Source organism: Trichechus manatus, unplaced genomic scaffold (assembly GCF_000243295.1).
Source record: "Trichechus manatus latirostris isolate Lorelei unplaced genomic scaffold, TriManLat1.0 scaffold00021, whole genome shotgun sequence".
NCBI lineage: Eukaryota > Metazoa > Chordata > Mammalia > Sirenia > Trichechidae > Trichechus > Trichechus manatus.
The window spans coordinates 18,775,840-18,791,925 of record NW_004443957.1 but is presented as its reverse complement, the minus strand read 5'-3'; the positions used below and the strand labels follow the sequence as shown (position 1 = coordinate 18,791,925).

At 43.1% G+C, this 16,086-nt stretch overlaps 1 protein-coding gene across 3 annotated transcripts in view; it reads right to left on the bottom strand.

Moving 5' to 3' along the window:
* The window catches only part of CACNA1E (calcium voltage-gated channel subunit alpha1 E), a 366,059-nt gene that overhangs the window by 81,489 nt on the left and 268,484 nt on the right, over window positions 1–16,086 (bottom strand). For all 3 annotated transcript variants that reach the window (XM_004372885.1, XM_004372886.1, XM_004372884.1), the window contains exons 9-16: window positions 11,297–11,350; window positions 10,572–10,661; window positions 9,357–9,566; window positions 8,976–9,088; window positions 7,245–7,357; window positions 6,776–6,907; window positions 2,018–2,090; window positions 950–1,067 (exon numbers count right to left, since the gene is read on the bottom strand). In XM_004372885.1, coding sequence (XP_004372942.1) covers window positions 950–1,067; window positions 2,018–2,090; window positions 6,776–6,907; window positions 7,245–7,357; window positions 8,976–9,088; window positions 9,357–9,566; window positions 10,572–10,661; window positions 11,297–11,350 — 903 coding nt within the window. The remainder of the gene's footprint in view (window positions 1–949; window positions 1,068–2,017; window positions 2,091–6,775; window positions 6,908–7,244; window positions 7,358–8,975; window positions 9,089–9,356; window positions 9,567–10,571; window positions 10,662–11,296; window positions 11,351–16,086) is intronic.

Sequence of the window (16,086 nt, the reverse complement as noted above, 5' to 3'; positions counted from 1 at the left end):
CAGCTCCAGGGGAAGGCTTTCTCTCTCTGTCGGCCTTCTCACCAGTGTTCCCCCGGACTAGGAGCTTCTTGGCGCAGGGACCCCTGTCCAAAGGACGCGCTCTGCTCCCGGCACTGCTTTCTTGATGGTATGAGGTCCCCCTGTCTCACTGCTCACATCTGTCTTTTATATCTCAAGACATTGCCTCAGGATACAATCCAAGCTTGTAGACTGAGTCCTGCCTTACTAACACAACTGCTGCCCATCTTCCGTCATCAACATCATAGAGGCAGGATTTACAATTTATAGGAAAACCACAGAATACCAGGAATCATGGGCCGGCCAAATTGATACACACATTTTCTGGGGGACATAATTCAATCCACAACACCATCCTTGCTTCTAAGGCGCATTCTGGCTATACTTCTCCCAAAACAGATTCATTCGTTCTTCTGGCAGTCCACAGTATATTCAGTATTCTTCGCCAATACCGTAATTCAAAGGCATCAATTCTTCTTCAGTCAGTCCTCCTTATTCACTGTCCAGCTTTCCAATGCAATTAATCATACTAATGTTTTTTGAGATCTTTTTATGTGGCCGGCACTGCTCTGTATCAACATATAATTAATTCATCAATATTATAATCTATCCAACTATGCCAGGCTACACTGATTTCTGGCCTCTCTTATTTCTCCAGATCATAGTATTTCTAACCATCCACTATAAAAGCCTCCCGTGTTATTATCTGTGTACACTATAGATTTGAGTGATACTCTATTTTGTTTATATTTATCTTCTTTACCCAACTATTATAGAAGTTCCTTAACATCAGGATCTTTGTTTCCCTTAGTACATCGAGCAGTGTCCACCCTCTTTATTCTGCTTACCTCAGCTCTACTACCACCACCACTACCACCACCTCCTCAAATGGGGGTCCAGGCAGGCAGGCAGCACAAAGTAAAAAGGATACAGTTTCCAAACAAGGTGAGTACAATGAAGTAGATGGCTGACCACATGCCTGAGCTGACCCCTCCCTGGGAACGGATTCCGTTATACATCACCTCATTCCAGTCCTCACCTGTCAGGATCTACACAAAGCAAACAACAGGCAGATCAGAGGCCCGGGTTGGTTGAGAAAATGGGGCCAATGCAAAGGGTAGCATTCTGGGTCTCAGTCTTTTTCATCTATCCCCTTGCTTGGCTATCCTGTCAGGGAGAAAAAAAGTCACTTCCATGAAAAATCTAAAACTTTCTTTTGATATGATAGAGACTTTTAGGCATCAAACATGGAAGGAAAGCATCAAAAAGAAAAGAAAGCATCTATTCCTCCAACTACAGAGCCCATCCCCCCCACCCCGCCCCCAACCTCCAGCTTTGCCAGGCCCTGTAGGAATCACACAGACAGGTGGTCTGGCTATTGGTTACCTGAGTGCCTCCTGAGCTGACAGGCTACAGTCCCAGAGAAAGCAGCATTATTGGCAAGAGCCTCCTGGGCTCCATTTCAGTCAGCCCGGGTTCTAGTCTAGCCTCAGATTCTGGCTAAGTAGTGTTTTTCTTTAAGACACCACTGATTTTTTGTCCCATGATTTAAATAGGTTTTAGGGGATAGAAAAGATACCTCATTAAATGCTAGTGGCCTGAAGATGCTTACAGATTTCAGAAAACTATAAATGTGATTTTTGACTGAATGTCAATATAGGGAAGAACCAAAAACAAAACAAAACCCACTGCTGTCGAGTCTATTTTGACTCATGAATCGACTCATAGTGACCCTTCAGGGTAGAGTAGAACTGCCCCATAGGGTTCCCAAGGCTGTAAATCTTTATGGAAGCAGACTGCCACATCTTTCTCCTGCGGAGCAGCTGGTAGGTTCAAACTGCCAACCTTTTGGTTGGCATCTGAGTGCTTAACCACTGCACCACCAGGGCTCTTTATAGGGAAGAACAGAGCTACAGAACTCCTAGAGATGATTTTGGTGATGATTACTCAACAAGAAAGGGTACCTGGTTCTCTGGAAGGAGCCCATTTGGCCTCATACCTGAAATACAGTCATGATGGCTGCAGGGAAGGTGTCAAAATTTGCCGAAGGAGTTCCATCATTAAAGTTAAACCTGAAAAGGCAAGACCAACAGCTAGCATTATAGTCAATGGAGAGAGACTGAAGTATTCCTTCTGAGAATAGGAATGAGACAAGGATGCCCATTACCACCACTCTTATTCAATATTGTACTGGAAGTCCTAGCTAGAGCAATAAGGCAAGAAAGGCAAGAAAGCATATCCAAACTGGAAAGGAAGAAATAAACTATCCCTATTCACAGATGACATGATCCTATACGTGGAAAACCCCAGAGATTCCATAAGAAAGTTACCAGAACTAAAAGAAGGATTCAGCAAAGTGGCACGGTACAAGATCAACATACAAAAGTCAGTTGGGTTCCTCTACATTAACAAGGAGGACTCTGATAAAGGAATCAGGAAAACAATACATTTACAATACCCTCCAAAACGATAAAATATCTAGGAATAAATCTAACCAGGGCTGTAAAAGACTTATAAAGGAAAACTATAAAACACTACTATAAGAAGCCAGAGACCTATATAAATGGAAAAACATTCCATGCTCATGGACAGGAAGACTTAAAATTGTGAAAATGTCAGTACTACCCAAAGCGATCTGTAGATACAATGCAATCCCAATCCAGATTCCAACAACATTCTTTTTTTCTCCAAATTTTACTTATTTTATTGTTGCTGTTGAGAATAAATACAGCAAAACATGCACCAATTCAACAATTTCTACATGTACAATTTAGTGACATTGAATATATTCTTCGAGTTGTGCAACCATTCTCACCCTTCTTTTATGAATTGTTTCTCCCTCACTAACATAAACTCACTGCCCCCTAAGGTTCCTATCTAATATTTCAAGTTGCTGTTGTCAATTTGATCTCATATAGATAGTTCTCAATAGAGTGTAATCCTCAAAGCAGACTTTTTTTTTTACTAGTTAAGCTGAACTACTATTTGGTTTTAAGAAGACTTCAGGGGATATTTTTGGTTTAAGGTTTAAAGACTACCTCAGGACAATAGTTTCAGGGTTTTATCCACCCTCCATGGCTCCAGAAAGTCTAGAGTCCATGATAATTTGAAATTCTGTTCTACATTTTCCTCCTTTTGATCAGGATTATTCTATGGAATCTTTGATCAAAAGGTTCAGTAAGGGTAGCCGGGCACCATCTGATTCTTCTGGTCTCATGGCAAAGGAGGTAGATGTTCATGGAGGCAAGTAGCCACACATCTCACATCTGTCTACTATTCCTGACTCACCTTCTTCCTCTGTTGCTCCAGGTGAATAGAGACCAATTGTTGTGCCTTGGACCCAACAACATTCTTTAATGAAATGGAAAAACTAATCTCCAACTTTATATGGAAAGGAAAAAGGCCCTGAATAGCTAAACCAATATTGAAGAAGACGAGCAAAGCAGGAGGCTTCACACTTCTCAATCTCAAAACTTACTAACAGCTACAGTAATCAAAACAGCCTGGTACTAGTTCAATGACAGACACATAGTCCAATGGAATAGAATTGAGAACCCCAAAGTAAATCCATCCATCTGTGGCAGCTGATCTTCGACAAAGGGTCAAAGTCCATTCAATGGGCAAGAAACAGTCTCTTTAACAAATGGTGCTGGTAAAACTGGATATCCATTTGCAGAAAAATCAAACAGGATCCATACCTCACACCATACACAAAAACTAACTCAAAATGGATCAAAGACCTACATGTTAAACCTAAAACTATAAAGTTCCTGGCAGATAACATAGGAACAAAACTAGGGGTCCTAATTTTCTGCATAAATAGACTATCAAACAAAACCAAAAATGCATAACAACAGAAGATAAATTAGGTAACTGGGACCTCCTAAAAATTAAATATTTATTCTCAACAAAAGACTTTACCAAAAGAGTAAAAAGAGAACCTACAGACTGGGAAAAAAATTCTTTGGCAAGGACATATCTGATAAGGGTCTAAACTCTAAAATATATAGAAAACTTCAACAACAGAAAGAAAAATAATCCAATCAAAAAATGGGCAAAGGACATGAACAGACACTTCACCAAAGAGGACATTCGGGCAGCTAACAAACACATGAAGAGATTCTCACGATTATTAGCCATTGGAGAGATGCAAATCAATACTACACTGAGATACCTTCTCACTCTTGCAAAAACGGCACTAATCAAAAAAATAGAAAACAACACATGCTGGCGAGGTTGTTGGGAGATTAGATCTTTTATATACTGCTGATGGGACTGTAAAATGGTACAACCACACTATGGAAAATGGTATAGCACATTCTCAAAAAGCTAGAAACAGAAATATCTTATGATTTAGCAATCCCACTCCTAGATATAGATCCTAGAGATATAACAGCAGTGACATGAATAGACATATGCACACCTATGTTAATTGCAGCACTATTCACAATAGCAAAAAGATGGAAACAACCTAAGTGTCCATCAATAGGTGAATGGATAAACAAATTGTGATACAAACATACAATGCAATATTACACAACTATGAAGAATAATGAGGAGTCTGTGAATCATATTATAACATGGATGAATCTGGAGGACATATGCTGAGTGAAATAAGTCAGTCACAAAAGGGCAAATATCGTATGATCTCACTTTTATAAAAAGTCAAGAATAGGTATGCACACAGAAAGCAACGTTCTTTGATGGTTACTAGGGATGGAAGGGTGAGGGAGGGGGAATCACTTTCTAGATAGTAGACACTTGTTATTTTTGGTGATGGGAAAGGCAATACCCAATATAGGGGAAATCAGCACAACTTGACAAAAAAAAAAAAAAAAAAAATCCATTGCCTTTGAGTCAATTCTGACTCATAGCTACCCTATAGGACAGAGTAGAACTGCCCCATAGTTTCTAAGGAGTGCCTGATGGATTTGAACTGCCAATCCTTTGGTTAGCAGCCTTAGCACTTAGCTACTATGCAACCAGGGTTTAAAAACTAAGAAGTACGTGAGAATAAAGGAAAACTTTGGTAAACGCGGTAACATATACAATTTTGCAACAGCAGTAACAACCAAAAAATATGTGTGTGGTTACATAGGTAGATATGTACGCTCTATGTGCACAGGAAGGCATATGTGAGTACACGTGTATACAGGTATAGCTATACTTATAGGCATATGTATATACATGTTTGTGTGTGCTGCATACATATTTATATATATAATAAAGCCCATGGGGGCGCAGTTAAGGAGACTTCCTAGACATATCCAAACACCTTGCAGGATTGGTTTACTGAGTTAAAAGGCTTGGGACCATAGTCTCGTGGGGCAACTCAGTTAATTGCCATAACATAGTACACAACATTCTATGCCCTAATTGGGTGAGTAGCATCTTGGGTCTTAAAAGCTTGTGAGCAGCTATCTAAGATACAACTACTGGTCTCTTCGCATCTGGAACAAAAGGGAATGATGGAAACCAAAGACTCAAGCAAGCAATTAGTCCACAGTACTAATGGCCCACACGAACCACAGCCTCCTCTAGCCCGAGACCAAAACAACTAGATGGTGCCTGGCTACCACCACAGACCACTGTAACCAGGGACGTAATAGAAGGTCCCAGGTAGAATGGGAGAAAAACGTAGAAGAAATTCAAATTCCTAAAAAAGGCCAGACTTACTTGGAATCCCCAAGACTACTGCCCTAAGATACCCTTTTAACTTGGAACTCCCAAAAGTCACCTTTCAGCCAAATAATAGATTGGTTTACAAAATAAACAGTATCACTCATGAATAAAAGTACTCCCTTAAATAATCCACTGTGCGAGACCAAACAGTCAACATTTACCCCAGAGAAAGGATGAGACAGCAAAGAGGGGCAGGGAAGCTAGATCAATGGAAACAGAACAAACAGAATGGAAATAATGAGAACGCCAACACATTGCAAAAACTGTAATCAAAGTCATGGGACAATTTGTATAAAAATTGTTAAATGGGAACTTAATTTGCTGTGTAACTTTCACCTAAAACACAATAAATATTATTTAAAAAAAAAAAAAAAAGCTTGGCTGCACCTGCTCAGTTGTTGCTTACAGCTGTGTCATATGTGTGACAGCACATAGAAGCTTGTTAGCAGTTTGCTTTTGCCATTATGTATTTTGTGTACTCTGAGTTTCAAAGATATTACTTGACGCAGACCTTGAACTATTACATTGGCTTATTATAAAACTCACTCGTTTTAGCTCTCTCCCGCCCCCCTCCCCACACAAAAACCTGAAAAAGAAATTCAGAAAGAAGAATGGAATAAAATCTCATAACCAAGTTTTCCCTTCCCAAAATTACGGTTTCTATCACTTCATTTCTCCTTTCTCCACATACCTCCCCTCCCTACATTTTCCCATTCCATATAACTTACGAAGACGGTATTAGTGATTACTACTGGATGGACTATGCACTTTGGAGGTGTCAGTAATAAGAAGGGGTACGGGTGATCCTCAGTTACAAGACACCTGCTGTACATTTCAGGATGGCTCTAAAATGACAAGTTCCAGGAACAAGAACCCTGTGCAGTCTGAAAGGATTAAAAGCAGAGGAGTTTGTTCCACAGACTGACAGTGGTAGATCCGGGCCATGGATAAGAACAACAAACAAAATGGTAACATGGTGATCAAGCTAACGACCCTGGAGCTCACAGGCTCAAGACTAAGTTCTGAGCCACAGAGCCGGTCAGCTTCCCTGGATGGAAAGCTCTTCAGTGCTTACCTGCCTCCAAACAGCTGCATTCCCAGGAGAGCAAAGACAACGATGAAGAGGAAGAGAAGGAAAAGCAAACTGATGATAGACTTCATGGAACTCATCAAGGAGACCACCAAATTCCGCAGGGATGCCCAATACCTACAAAAACCCAAACAATGTTATGGCCGTGAACACTGAGTACCCAGTTTTCCCAAGCCCTGCTGGACACCTGCCTGGTGGGCTATAAAACAAGCTGCATGTGTACACTTGCAAGAAGTGGAGATACGGTGTGCCTCTTGGAAATGTGGCACAGGATCTGGCATCATAGATATTTTTCTGGTTTGATCTTAGGAGGAGAGGAGCTGAAGGATGGAGTGGGGGTGGGGTAGGGAAGGGAGTCGTGGTAAGGGGTCACAGGGAATAGAGAAATATAATGAGCAGAGAGGAGGTACTACTCTCAAAGGTGAGTAGAAGGTGTCCAATTCTGATCACTTACTTGGTTATTTTAAATATTCTTAAAAGCCGGAGAGCTCGCAACACACTGATTCCAAAAGATGTACCAGGTCTGAAGATTGCCCAGACCACTTCAAATATACTGCCCACAGTGACCTGAAGAAGCCAAACCCAGCCACAGAGAGAGGAGGAAGCAAAAGAGGAAAGAGAGGTGCATGTTGGTATTCAGTACAAAAGCAACAGCCCTCACTGGGCTATAATGGCATTAAAGCTCCTCTCCCCACCCAGCCCTACCTCCAATAGGCCTCCTATCTGACAAGGCTGCCAGAGAAAAAGGAGAAGCTGTCACTTCTACTCCCACTGCTTCTACCCTCTTCCTAACTTTGCTCCTTCATACTGCAGATTGATTTTCTGACTCCTGTCCTGGCCTTGGTGGAAACTACCACAGCCCATCACCTCTTCTGCACAAATGAGACAGCCATGACTGTTCTCATGATAGAACATCTGGAACAAACAGATGAAGAAGAAGTGCTCCCCAAAAGTAGGGATCCAATATGAATACTACGGTCTGCGCTTCAATACAAAAATGCCTGAGAGTGAGTCCACAATCTCTCACTGTCCTTAGAATTTACTGCTAACAAAACACTTCAGTCACCTACATATTAAAAATCTTTCAGTCAGTCAGGTCCCACATACACCAACGTGACAGTACATATTTACATAGGGTCTGAGAGCTACAGAAAGATAGCAATTTCAAATTAACAATTCATTCTTCGTTTTAATTATATATTTATTGAATATCTATTATGTTCCAGACATTGTCTAGGAGAAATAACAAAAACTAATCCTCACAGCTGCCATGAAAAGTATGGTCTTTCCCTAGATATTATGCCTGAAAATTGCCCAGACCCAGAACCATATGTTCCAAGTTAAAATGTACATTGGCAAGTACTCAAAATCTTTAGCGCTTAACTGAAGGTTTGGCAGCAAAAGAATTGGGTTTGGCAGAAAGAGAAGTGATTCATGAACCCAAAATTCTGTGATTGAGTTCGGCTGCTAACTAGCTATATGAACTTACACACGATGGCCTCTATCTACTCACGTGTACATGGGAAGGCTAACACCTGGTAACATAACATAGTGTCTAGAACTCTTGTAAGAAGCAGAGGAGAAAAACTGTATGTGAAAGTACCTTGAAAACTGTCAGCAATATACAAATTTATATATTGATATTATTTAGAAAGTAGACAGCTGTATGAAACATTCTATGTGGGGACTTGCTAATATGTGTGTGTGTGTGTGAGAGAGAGAGACAGAAAGAGAGCACACTTGCATGAGGGTTATATACATAATTTTCTCAATTTTAAATGGAACTAGAAAACAAACAAAAAAACATGAGCTTCTCTTTTTTTATCCAATTGTCTCCTGGAATCAAGTAATTCTTCCTTCTCCTCCAGGCTCCCCTCAAAGATAAGAAGTGGTTCAAAACCGGGGATATGGGTGTAATTGCTTTGTAAAAATTCCTTGAGCTCTACACTTCAGTCAGCGTGCACTCTATAGTGTATATGTTGTTCATCAATAAATTTTTTTTTTTAAGAGCTAAACAGAAAAACTCCTCTGTGGCCAGGATTCACTCACTCTTGAACTCCCTTTAGCTAATCTTATCTATTTTCCTTTTATAAATTCTGATTTCAATGCCTCATGCTGAGTAACGGAACCAGCTGCATATCTAAAACCTTGAGGCAGAAGGATAGGCAGGCTTCTGTGCACTTACCCCAAAATCAAAGCAGTTGAATGAAGAGTGAAAATAAAGACGAGGCCCCATCCCGTACATCTTCAGGGACATCTCCAAGAGGAAGAGGCCCAGAAACAAAAATTCTGCATAGTCTGAAAGCATTAAAAGCAGACACATTTGTTCCACAGATGGTGTTGCTCCTCCGCACCCCAACCAAACACACCCACCCAGAGAGGAGTCCTCAACAATGGAAACAGGACCCACATACATGTGAGGACGTTCAATGACCATGTCAGGTCAGTGCTGGGCAAAGCCCAGTGATATGCGAACAATTTCTGACCTGGCACGATGCTTTATTCTCTTACATTTACACTCCCATCAGGCTGGCCAGGTGAGGGCCAGCCTTCACTGTTCACTTACAGAGGAGGTGGGTGAGCCACGGTGGCTGGTTGTGATGGACAATGGCCACGCAGGCGGTGTTGAGAGCCACGAGGCTCAGCACAATCCAGTAGAACACCTGGGATTTCACCATATGGCGAATGGAGATGCGCAGGAGCCTTTCCTTGTGTCGGAAATAGGAGGCCCCATTCACCTTTGCACTTTTGATACTGGCTCGGGCAAGAGGCGTGCCTGAGGGGGAGAAGTGAGGAGGAAGAGTGAGGCTGCAAAATGTCCTGGGATCACCTCCCCTGGCAAGGGGGTGGGGTGAGGTGGGCACCTAGCCACCATTCAAGGGCTAGGTGGGCAGCTTCATCCCAGGGCGAGATGACCCTGCATTGCAGGCCCTGGGAATCCCCATGCTGTAGCCTAAGTCGTTTCCACAGGCAGAGATCCCTGTTTTTCCTCTCTGGGCACTCCTGGTCCTAGGAAATCGACAGATTCCCCAGCAGGACACCAGGCAAACACCCAGTATCTTGAGTCCTACCAGGATCGTGTTTATGTTTGTAACAGATTGGGCTTCTCCCTGGCCTTTCCTTTTAAATAGGCTCTAGGCACTGCAATCACTCTGCCTCATTGGTGATTTTCTACTACTGGCAGCATAAAGCAGCAATGAGCTCTGTAAGCCTCTTCTGCTTTTAAGAATGAAGTGAGACCTTCCCCTTTTTTTTGGGAGGAAAATTCTGCCATCAGCCAGAATCTCTAACAGAACCTGAGATTGAACACCAGGCATGTTAAAGGGCTGTCAATAGGAACTAGTTTAATATCACATGATGGAAGTAGGTGGGTGCTACTATGGTTAAGCAAATGACTTCAAGTCTTCAAATCTGTGTCACTGGTCCAGAAGCAATAGGTTCTTGGATCCTTTTGAACAACATCCCAAAGTGGTTTCTCATTAGCATATCCAGGAGAAATGGGATCATCTGCAAATGTACCTGTCTGCCACAACTGAAGAACCTGGATTGGATTCTTAGCCCTGAAGCCCATGTTGCACGTAAACAGCATTCCCTGGCCCAGATTTTTCTATAAAACTGACATAGAGATTAGAGTCTCATGTCCTTCCCTGGTTACATCCCCACACTCTAGTTTCTTTGCCTTCTCTTCCCCCTTGTAGCCAGGAGAGGTGATTCTCCAAAGACAAAATCTTTTTATGGGAGATTCAGAGAAGAAAAAGAAGGTCTAACTGATTCCACTCACCCACAGAAGAGATGTCAACGCAGTGTTCATCGCTGGAGTCTCGGGTCATAGCCTCTGTCCGGCTCCTCTTGATCGTTGCCCTTCGAAGTACTATACCAGGGAAGGGGGAAGGCCAATAAGAGGCCACAAGTACACCCAGGTCACTCCGGTCAAGACTTTGAGGACTGTAGGCAAGAGGCCTTGTGCAAGCCCCGGTGACAGAGGTGTCTGCCTCTAATACCTAAGCCAGGGTTATAGAAATTGAGAATGTCTACAGAAGTGTGGATCCTGCGCTCAGCAGCACCTTCTGGAACACAAACACTGTTGAATCTTTGCTAGAGCTTACCAAAATGTGTCAGGTAATCAAGCACTCCACATCTATTTGTTCTGGCTCTTCATAAACAATGTCACTTCCTGGTATTGAAAGTGGTCCCAAGATGATCCCCACCAATTTTGAAAAGAGATCCTTTTATATACCATTAGCTGTACCATGGCCTTTCCATTGCACAGTATCAATCACACACCCTGGAACAAAGTAACTCTTGGATCCCATTTAAAATGCATTTAAATCTGTGACTCAATTCCCTTCCTTTTAAAGCATGACGGATTTCATGACAGAGAGACTTTCATTTCAAATCCCAGAGCACCCCTCTTTTATTTTTTTCTCCTCTTTTGATCAAGAGAGATTGCCAGTGCATAAGAGGGGGCAAATGCAAATAGGGTGAGGTGGCGGAGCACTTCCTTACCTTCTAAGGCTGATGTTCCAGCATTTTTGTTTTCTTCAGCAAGCATGACTTCCTCTAGATGGAAAGAAATGGTTCAGTAAATTATCTGTAAATGCCAAATTATTTTGCAAAATGAAAACCCCTCAGGGACAGCTCTGGCTCCAGGGTAACAGGGAGGGCGCAGAGAGTTCAGAGTCTGTCACAGGGACCTTCATTAGAAAGAAACCATGGGCCACAGAGGGGCCACTGCAGTGCACACAGTAATAGAAGGGAGGGTCTTCAGTGAGGGGCCCTGGGGATGACTGGGAAAACTCGGCTCTGTGTGGGATGCACTTGTTTAGGATAACACCCTTGAGGGGAGGGGAAGAGGTGATCATTTTAATGAAAATCCCCAAGCTGATAGGAACGAAGAATTTCATTTCGCTTTTGCTTCCACCCACATTCCTGTCTTTCCTAAGCCCTTGAGCCTTTTTCCAGCAGTGGATGCCCCCCTAGTGACTCTTGTCTGTGGTCCCTTGGCCATAACATCTCTCCCCATATTCAGGAGATGAGACCACATTTTGGAGTCTATCCTGCCTACTTCTTTGAGGAGGGGCAGAAGAAGATGCTAAAGACCCTCAAAGGGAGGGGCAGGCTCATGGGCTTGCTTCCTCCTGTCCCCACCATCTAGATCTGGCCATGACTGAGCACAGCTTGAGCTGGAGAGACAGGGCCAGCCCTGTCATGAACTTGTGTCTGGGTTGTCTCCTCTCAGCCTCCTCAGCAGCAGTCTGGACTCCCCAAACCAGTTGCCGTTGAGTCAGTTCCAACTCATGGTGACCCCATGTGTGTCAGAGTAGAACTATACTCAGTAGGGTTTTCAAGGCTGTGATCTTTCGAAAGCAGATTGCTAGGCCTTTCTTCTGAGGCACCGCTGGGTGGACTCCAACTGCCAACCTTTTGGTTAGCAGCCAAGCATGTTAACCATCTGTACCACCCAGGAACTCCACAGGGATACTATCTTCTACCAAAACTGGTTGGAATGAACCTCACTAGCATGCCTCCAAATGCACCAACAAAACAGCTCTCTGTCCCAAACCAGGTGGGATCCGGAGTCCCCTCCTGGGAGTGATGTGGATGGGTATTGATTTCCCCCAACCTACTCAGTCCACAGGCCAGGGAGTCAGAGGCCTAAGCAATCATTCCCTATGATCCCAGCTGCTGGGAAAAAGCTTGTGGCAGAGCCTATTAAACGCTGGCTTAATTTAAGCACTTGTAATAAGTAAAAGAACAAGTAGGAAAGGGTAAATTCATTACCATAATTCTACCTGCATATAAAACTGAGAGTATATCATATATTTCTCAGGGAGGGCTACATTTTGAAGCTTGGATGCAACTAGGCAGGATGGCCATTGCACCAAGTCATAAATGTTTAGCTTTCTTTGTTAAGTACAGCCTCTGGCAAAAGTTTACTAGGTTAAGTGTTATTGGTGAGGTGCTTCTTTATGCAGACATAGAGGGTTTTAAAATCATTTTACAACACATGGTGTTTGGAAGGCATCACTTTAAAATTAGGTACTCTTACAGTACGTCACAGCAACATTAATTACCTTAGTCAGTGAGTCACTTTTGCTAAGCACAGTGTCTGGGCTTGGGGTGGGCAGGTCTGAGAACACCGAGGCAAGATGCAGGCTGTGTGGTGCTGCTGACTATTTCTGAGAAGCGCTTAAGGGCTCTGGATGTGCTGAAAGCGCCCCCCTCCCCCAATGCCTTTTGCCAAGTTCGCTTCCGAACTCGAGTGTGTTTCCAGGGAAATGTAACCCATATGTCTCTGATTCACTCACGCTCCATTTGTAAAGGAAAGGGCCAGGAAGCACAATTTGATGTCGCTGTGCGTCTTTTTTCTTAGAAGGACGAGAAAGTTGGTCTGCCAACTGGAAGGAAGCGAACCCTTGGGATTGTGCTTGTATTTGAAAAGCAGAGTCACAAGAGCAGCTTACTGTGCCGCCTGACCTGTGTGGGGGCGTGGAAGTGGGAGGGTTTTTTTCGGTTCTGCTGCCAGCCCGCTCGGTGGTCTGTCAGATGGCTCCATGGCTGAGGAAGCCAAGGACAGTTGGGAACTTCAAGCTGCCTGTCTGGCCTGGAGGCAAATCTGCTCACCCACCTCGTGGTGAGGCAGAGTTACCATTCTGGGAAGAGGTAGGGAAGATTCACATTCACCCCCACACAACAGCCTTGGAGTAGAAGGGCAAAATGGAAGTGCTGTCAGGGCACAACACTCACGCTTCCAGAAGTAGGCTAGGAAATGCAGAGTACCTGAATGTGGATGAATGGTGTCCCCAAAGTCATGTCCTTCCCAGAATCTCAGAATGTGACCTTATTTGGAAATAGGATCATTATAGATGTAATTAGTTAAGATGAGGTCATACTGGAGTAGACCCAGTTGCCACCGAGTCGATCCTGACTCATGAGGACCCCATGTGTATCAGAACAGAACTGCACTCTACAGGGTTTTCAATGGCTGATTTTTCACAAGTAGATTGCCAGGCCTTTCTCCCAAAGTGCCTCTGGGTGGACTGGAGAGCCACCAACCTTTTGGTTAGGAGCTGAGTGTGTTAACCATTTGTACTACCCAGAGACGACGCCTACTGAAATAGAATAAAAAAAAAAAAATGTCGTCCTCGAGCAGATTTTGTCAGCCTTTCAGATGCAAGCTGAGCATGTAATCATTTGTGCCATTGAGGGATTCCTTACTGGAGTAGAGTGGGCCCTTAATCCAATCTGACGGGTGTCCTTATAAGCAGAGGAGAAGAGACACTGAGACACAGACACACAGGGAGAATGCCATGTGACCACAGAGGCAGTACTAGAATGATGCATCTACCAGCCAAGGCCCCCTAAGGATTGCCAGCAACACCAGAAGTAAGAGAAGGGCATGGAACAGATTCTCTCCTGGAGGCTGCAGAGAGCATGGCCCTGCAGACACCTTGATTTGTTACTTCTAGCCACCAGACCTATGAGAGGTAAATTTCTGTTGTTGAAGCCACTCAGTTTGTAGTAATTTGTTACAGCAGATCTAGGAAACTAATACAGTCCCAAACAAGAGGTGATTTTTATCTGGCTTTGAAATGGAGCTTTCAGTCCAACACGCCCTCTCTCACCCCTTTAGAGAATCAAAAGTTGACTCTAGAACTTAAAGAGACCTTTTGTGCATTGATGATCAGAATAAGAGTGTCCTACTGTCATTCCAAAGCTCGCATATAAGAATAAAGCTTAAGCAATCATACTCCATTCCCTAGCAATGCTGTGCTTTCTACAAGGAAGAGAGAAAAGATGTTGACTGCCATGTCTATTTTTTCATTTAAAAAAAAAAAAAACTACTCCTTGCTCAAGAATAAAATGAAGATATATAACACCCATGCAATCCAACCCTTAAAATAATAAAGAAACCAAGTGCATTCTTTCCACTGATGGATATGGGGTGACTGATGCCCAGCATAAGGAGCTGAGTCTGGTGGCTTTGGGTTAATGAAATCATGAAAGGTCTGGACCTGCCCTCACAGCTGGGTGAGAACTATTCATGATGCTGAGCCACAGGCTGAGGAACGATGACAGTTCAGGGCTTAGAACAAAACCGGCTCTAACCATCATCTTTTGCTTGGATTACCACAATGGCCTCAGAGCAGGTCTCCCTGCTTTGGGCCTTGCTACACTTTGTCACTTCTACAGTCTGTTCTCAATGTACCAACTGAGAGCTTCTCTCAAAATTTAAATGAAAGCATATCACTCCTCTGCTCAAAACCCTCTAATGGTTCTTGTCCCATTCAGAGTAAATACAGTGGTCTTACAATGGTCTATCAGGTTCTATCTGATCTGCTGCCCAGTCCCCTATTTTCTCTCTGGTCTTATCTCCTGCTACTCTTCTCCTGCCCACTCTACCTTCTGTTCCTCAAGCTCTTCTGGCACATTCCCAGATTATGGTCCTGGCACTGGCTGTTCCTTTGGCCTGGAATGTTCTTCCTCCAGATCTTTCCATAACCCATTCCCTCATCTCCTCAAGTCTCTCCTCAAAAGAGTTTACCCTTATGACCCTAGCTAAAACTGCAACCCACTCCACAGCCTATAACCCTATTTTGATCTATTTTTCCATTGTTCTTGTCACCTTATCACTTTCTAACCTACCTTGTTGCTAGCTGCCATCAAGTCAGCCCCCTACTAATGGTGACCCTATGCAAGTTACTATTATTCTGGTTATTGATGCCTTCCCCAGCTAGAGGGTAACTTCCACAAGGCAAGGGCTTTTGTGTGTCTGTTCACTGATATACCAAGTGCCTAGAACAGGGCCTGGCATAAAGTAACCACTCAATAAACATTTTTCGAACAAATGAATTATTTTTAAATTTTTTGAAAGGAGATAGAAAATTTATGGACTTCACACTCAGCACAGTTCCACTGAAGAATTCAAGGCACTCTGGATTTTTTTTTACTGCCTTTAATTCAAAATAACCTTGAGATTTTAGGTGAAAGTGGTGGTTTTCTTGCTTATTAAATGGAGAGGGCTGAGCATAGGGTACCTTACTTCATGCTATTGCTGTGTTCCTGAAAAATAACACCTAAGCTGAATGGTGACAAATCCAAAAGATGATAGTATCTTACAAGGTACAGAAATCCTACAGTAAAAATGTTTGTAAGACATACCGTCTCTCAATTTATTTCTATTAAAAATTCAGATTTTTAGCCTGTGAGCGGCCATCTAAGATACTCCACTGGTCTCATCCCTTCAGGAGCAAGGGAGAATGAAGAGAACAGGATACAAGGAAAAGATTAGTCCG